General features: G+C 52.9%; 1 protein-coding gene across 3 annotated transcripts; it reads right to left on the bottom strand.

Annotated features, from left to right (window-relative positions):
- Positions 1–272: 272 nt before the first annotated feature.
- Positions 273–5,289, bottom strand: LOC105740880 (2'-5'-oligoadenylate synthase 1-like). Of its 3 annotated transcripts, none has more exons than XM_023720554.1 (6): positions 5,003–5,289; positions 4,500–4,797; positions 3,898–4,082; positions 2,702–2,929; positions 1,767–1,940; positions 273–505 (listed from the first exon to the last, which is right to left on the bottom strand). In XM_023720554.1, exons 1-6 carry the CDS (start codon positions 5,177–5,179, stop codon positions 377–379), a joined length of 1,191 nt encoding a protein of 396 aa, XP_023576322.1. In that variant the 5' UTR covers positions 5,180–5,289; the 3' UTR covers positions 273–376. The 3 variants fall into 3 exon arrangements, with proteins under 3 accessions (XP_023576322.1, XP_023576323.1, XP_023576324.1); XM_023720555.1 differs by having other exon boundaries at positions 273–466; XM_023720556.1 differs by having other exon boundaries at positions 3,940–4,082.
- Positions 5,290–5,505: the final 216 nt, after the last annotated feature.

The raw sequence follows: 5,505 nt of genomic DNA, 5'->3' as shown, positions 1-5,505 counted from the left end.
GCTTGGCTCAGGCTTTTTCTTATAAAGGTAGGACATTTTACAGGTATCCCAAACCACTATGTGTCAAAATATTAACTCCATATAAGGCAAGGGCTTTAGTCTACTTTATTCATTGTGTTCCCAGTGCCAAGATCTTAAAGAATATTTCTAGCACTTAAAAAACATTTTCAGTTGAACCCATGAGCACATACATCTGTTCTTCCTGACCCTGTGCCTTGAAGTTCATAAGGACCCGACACGCACCTGTTGTCGTTTTTATTTATTGTCATTGAACATGACTAGGATACAGATGGAAAAAAGGCCAAATGCCACTCTCTTGTTTAAATTCCTCTGGCCATCCTTTGGGTCTGTTGCCCCCCTGCCAGATGCCCAGTGGTCACAGGATGACACATGACCAGCCTTCCTGTGCTTGCTGAGGAGACGTGCATTGGTAGAAGCCAGGGCCTGGATTCCAGGTGATGTCCGCCTGCCAAAACACAGCATAGTTCACTTTTTCTGCTTCAGGTTGTGGAGATAAAGTATGATTCCATCAGGAGCTGGTCTTCCTGCCACAGGACTGGTTGTCCTGGGCACTGGCCACCTGCCTGGGCACTGGCCACCTGCATCCACTGGAGCGAGCACTGGCAGGTCCCAGCTTCTGGGGAGGTGGCAGAAGACTGGCTCCCCTGTCAACCCCTTTGGAAGGCTTAGGCAGGGAAGGGACATACATTTGGTGGCCGCTTGTCTGTTCGTGGCTGTGCTATTGGCCACTGCGGCTCCTCCTTTCCCTCCCTTGCAGTGTGTCAAATCCGGAACCTTTACCCCAAATGTCCCACACCCTAAACTCCACCCCCAGTGTGCTCTCCTGGGAACTCACCCATGACACCATGACATGCTCACTTCCCTAGCATCAGAAGCCCTCCAGCTCCATAGAAAGAGCCAAGTTCAGGTCTCTGCAGCCCTCCTTAGCTGTGTGACCCCGCCCACATTCCCAGCTGCTTCAAGTCTCCCAGCTGTCAGCTGGGAAGAAGGGATGAGACCAGACAGCTGCTGGCTTAGTGCATTGCACTGTGTGCTGGCTTGGGAGCCCAAGCTGTCTGAGTCCAGCCCTGCCACTCTCAGCTGAGGGACCTTAGGAAGTGACTGCACCTCTCGGGGCCTCTTCTGCTGTCCACAAGGCAGGGCGATTGCAAGCAGGCTCCTGGGCCCTCGTGAGTTTTGAATGACATCATGTGTGCTCAGGGCTTAGGCAGAACTTGAGCCCAGAGAGACTCTGAGGAGCGGCATCCTGATGAATTGGGGCCAGGGCAGTGAGCTCCAGACAAGGGAGTGAAAATTCTGGGGCTCAAAATGGCTGTGTGATACAGAGCTCAGCCTGAATGCCTGCTGATACGGGTGACTGTGAGCAGGAAGCCGCGTCTTAGGTGACCGTGGTCTCAGCTATATTTGAGAGGACTGCGAGTCTCAGAGCTAAGTCACACTTTCTGTGACAAATTGTCAAGCCATATCTGACACTCATGACTTAAAGGAGATTATTTTGGCTTCCAGTCTCAGATGTTTCAGTTTATGGCTGGCGGAGGCTCAAATGCAGCCATCAGCGCAGTGTGAGTCTGCTGCGGTGAAAAGCTGTTCCTGTCCAGAGGGTCAGGAGAGGGAGGTTCCGGGGAAGGAAGTGGGGCTGCCAGGCTTCAGCCTCATGACTTACCTGGTACCAGACCCCCACCTCCTAACAGCAAGTCGGCCTCGGGCCCCCAAATTTCAATGACCTTGCCAAGCCAGCACATTACCTTTCTGTCCAGTGTTGCCAGATTCCAGGAGCTCACAGAGGAACCATCCCAGTTCTTAAAGCAGGTGTAGCCCAGCCAGGCTTTAGCCTCCTGTGCCAGTTGCCTCCAGCGCTCTGGGTCGCTACCACCCAAGTTTCCAGTAGGGTCTGCTGGGTCCAGAATCACAGGCCTGGGGAGCAATCATCAGAGAGGGCCAGTGAGGAGCCGGGCTCCGTCCTGGAAGAGCTGACAGCAGCCTGGGCAGATGAGGACAGGACCCAGCAGGGCACTGCTCCCGGGTGTACCCTAAATCCCGCCCCACAGTGAGCAGAGGATGTGAGCAGAGGGGCCTTCAGCATGAACCGGCTCCCATCTCCTCCTGTGCCTTTTGTCAGCAGCATGCCCTTGGGCAGCTCACTGCCCTCCTGAAACCTCAGTCTCCTCATCTGTGAAATGGGGAGAGGCGCACATCAAACACACCCATCTCAGAGGATAGGGTGCAAAGATGAACCAACTGAGTCTCACGAAATGCTCAGCACTGCGGCCGCAGCAAAACAGAGGCTCAGTGCATAAGGCTTCCAGGAATGGTGCTGCTCATCCCTGAGAGCTTTCTGTCCCAGCAAGAGTGATCATCATCGCTGATGTGTTCCATGGCCACCCACCTAGTTCACTGTCTGTTCCGTCTGGACAAGCTCCTTACCATTTTCTGGTCAAGTTCAGGACAAGCTCAGAACCTCAACTTCCCCATCTGTCAAAGGGTGAGCAGAAGTCCCCCCCCCCTAGTGCCAGAGGCTGTGGTCCCCACCAAGTGGCAGCTGTCGGGGGCCAGTGCAGTGACAGGCAGCAGGAGATGCTCCGTAAGTGCAGGGCGTGGGTACCCTCTCATCCTTGGGGTGCCACTGCTGCACCAGGGTTTGTTCCCTTGTGTGTGGGGCTGAGCCAGGAGGGTACCTGCACTTCCTGAGCTGTTTATTCAGGTAGCTTCTAATTGTGGCATTTTCAAAGTTATAATACTCTGTCCAGTAGATGCAGAGCTGCTGGTACTCCATAACCAATAACAATACGGTCTTGAATCCTTGGGCTGTGTTGAAAAGGGTTTCTCCACTCCCATTTTCCCAAGCATAGATGGTCAGCAGCTCCAGGGCATACTGTGGTGGCAGGGGACCCCCAAGCTTCTTCTTGCACTGAGGGAAGGAAAAACAATCAGGAAAACAGGGTTGCCCAGCTTCTGTGTAAAGTCTGATTGTCATAGTCTAATTCAGTCTGCCAACTGATTTTTGTAAATAAAGTTTTATTGACACAGAGCCATGCCTATTCATTCTTAGGTTATTCATGGCTGTTTCCACACTATAGCAGCAGAGATGAGCAGATGTGACAAACACCATGTGGCCCCAAAAGCCTAAAGTACTTACTGCTCACCCTTCTAGGGCAGTGTGCTGACCCTGTGGAAGAGTGTGAGACCTGGACTTCCGTTTTTCAATAGTGAAGATTGAGGACAGGCTCTTTCCACTGAACTACAACTGCAGCTCATTTAAAAAATGTAGGACAGGGTCTCCCTGACTACCTAGATTTGGCTTGAACTTGTGATCTTCTTGCCTCAGCTTCCTAGAGGAGTGCTAAGATTACAAGTGTGCACCACAACACCCTGCCGGCCCTGGATTCTTCCTAATGTGGGTTTGATCCCTGGCTCTGCCATACTGGAAGAATTGAGCACAGACTTTACAATGAGTCTGGGCATCATGTTCAGAGGAATAAGGACTTGAAATAGCAGAAATTAAATGCCATCAAAATACCATAGCAGATTTGAAAAAGAATAAAATAGAAATCCTAGAATAAAAATGTCAACTCAGTAGGAAAGTAGATGCAGGTACAGAGAAAATTAGTTCGTCTCTAGCTAGAGTGGGAGAAACCATCCAGAGCGAAGCATGGATTCTCTCCACGTCCTCCCCTTTGCTTCTCTCTCCTGCAGCATCCCCATCTTGCCTCCCTCTCCAGATCTCCTCCTTCTCTCTCTCCTTCACTTCCTCAATTTCCCTGCCCCTCCCGCCTCTCCTCCTCCCTCCTTCACCCCCCTTTTTCTGCCCTTCCCTCCCCTCCCCCGCCCCCCATCTAGAGTGGGCCCGAGGTCCCTGCAGGCGGGAGGGGGCCATACCAGCTGGTACCAGTGCTTGACGAGGCGGATGAGGCTCTTCACCTTGGTTGGCCTCCGCTTTACAAAGTCTTTCTGGAGCTCGGTGAAGCAGGTGGAGAACTCGCCCTCTGTCTCCTGAGAAGTGCATTCATTGATGAGCCTGACGTAGATTTCCGGGTCTGGTCTGTAGGATCTGATGACCTGACCTGTTAGGATAGAAACCATAACTTCAAGATGTCAGCCCTTCTCTGGGGTCCTTTCATCCCTGGGGGTGAGGGGAGTATTCACTGACTGTGAGGTGCAGGGTAAGAGGCAGGAGTTTTGACAGCAGTTAGGAGTAGCTGTGTGTTGTGTTACATGTTGGGCAGTGACCAGCTGGGACTATTGTGAGAAATTTCTTTGTTCCAAAATTGGATCAATCTGCTATTTACATCCCTTTTGTACGGATTATGACCTTACTCAGTCCTAAGAGAAATCCTAAAATCTCCCTACCCTCCATGGCTCTAACATGACAGGATATTTAGGCAAAACTCCAACAACAGATTTCAGCTGAAAAGTAGAAAAGAGCGAGAAGGAGGTCGAGTTAGAGGAGGAAGCTGGGGCCCCGGCGGCGGGGTGCTCACCCAGGGCGTCGAAGGCAGGCAGCACATCGAACTCCACGGTCCTTCCCGGGAAGCAGGGCGAACTCAGCTCAAAGCTGAGCACGCGGGGATTGGCCCAATTCCCCGCGGATTTAAACGCTACGCGAAGCTTTTCGTTCGAATTAAGTGTTTGGTATTTTTCTAGTTGTTTCCTAATTTCCGAGATGAACTCTCCCCGATGTGTTATCTGGTCCTGAAAACTGCTGAGGTTGGTGAGGAAAACGACCAGGTCAGCATCAGACCGTCCTCTGAGGGTCGTGCCTTTGCCGGAGGAGCCACCCTAGGAAAGACATCAAGAATGCCAGGGCGGCTGAGCGAGGAGAGGCCCCTGCACTGAGCAGGAGCTGCTCCAGGCGCCTCGGCTTCCTCCCTCCTGCAGCTCGCCCGGAGCCCAGGAGGTGGGCGCTGCTGTTGCCGCGCGGGCAGCGAGGTTTCAGGCCGCTGTCCCCTCGACCGCCCACCCCGTCAGGCATAACTGGGCTCACCTTCACCGCCTTGGACACCCGCACTCTGTGGTAGGCACCTTCGAAGCACCTTCGCTTCAGGAACTCGCAAATCATACTGATGGCACGTTTGACCTCTGTGCGGAAAGCAGTGTCTGGCAGGAGATTGCTTTCGATGAATTTGTCCAGACCTCTGGCGGGGGTGCTAATGAGGTCCATCTCGGGGGTCACGAGGCTGGGGCCGCTGTGTCTTCAGAGGCCGGGGAAGCCTCGCAGGAGACTGCCAGGTGAGGTCTCTTCCAGCGGCAGAGAGGGTGGCTATTAATTTTGTTTCCTGGTTAGGCTGGATTTCTTCAGCTGGCTGTCAGTTTCGTTTCCCTGAAAGGGAGGAGCTTGCTTCTGAGCTGAGCTGCAGGTGAGCCCCGCCTTGGCCCGGGCACAGCGGTGGTGGGCTTTCCCACCTCTGTACTCTGAGGTGTACTTTTAACCTGCTCCAGAATAAATCTTACTTCACAACAAACAGGCTTTAGGTTTCTTTCTTTCTT

Source organism: Octodon degus, unplaced genomic scaffold, assembly GCF_000260255.1.
Source record: "Octodon degus isolate 3935 unplaced genomic scaffold, OctDeg1.0 scaffold00076, whole genome shotgun sequence".
NCBI lineage: Eukaryota > Metazoa > Chordata > Mammalia > Rodentia > Octodontidae > Octodon > Octodon degus.
Note: the sequence above shows the minus strand (reverse complement) of the source record. Positions and strands in the feature narration are given on the sequence as shown.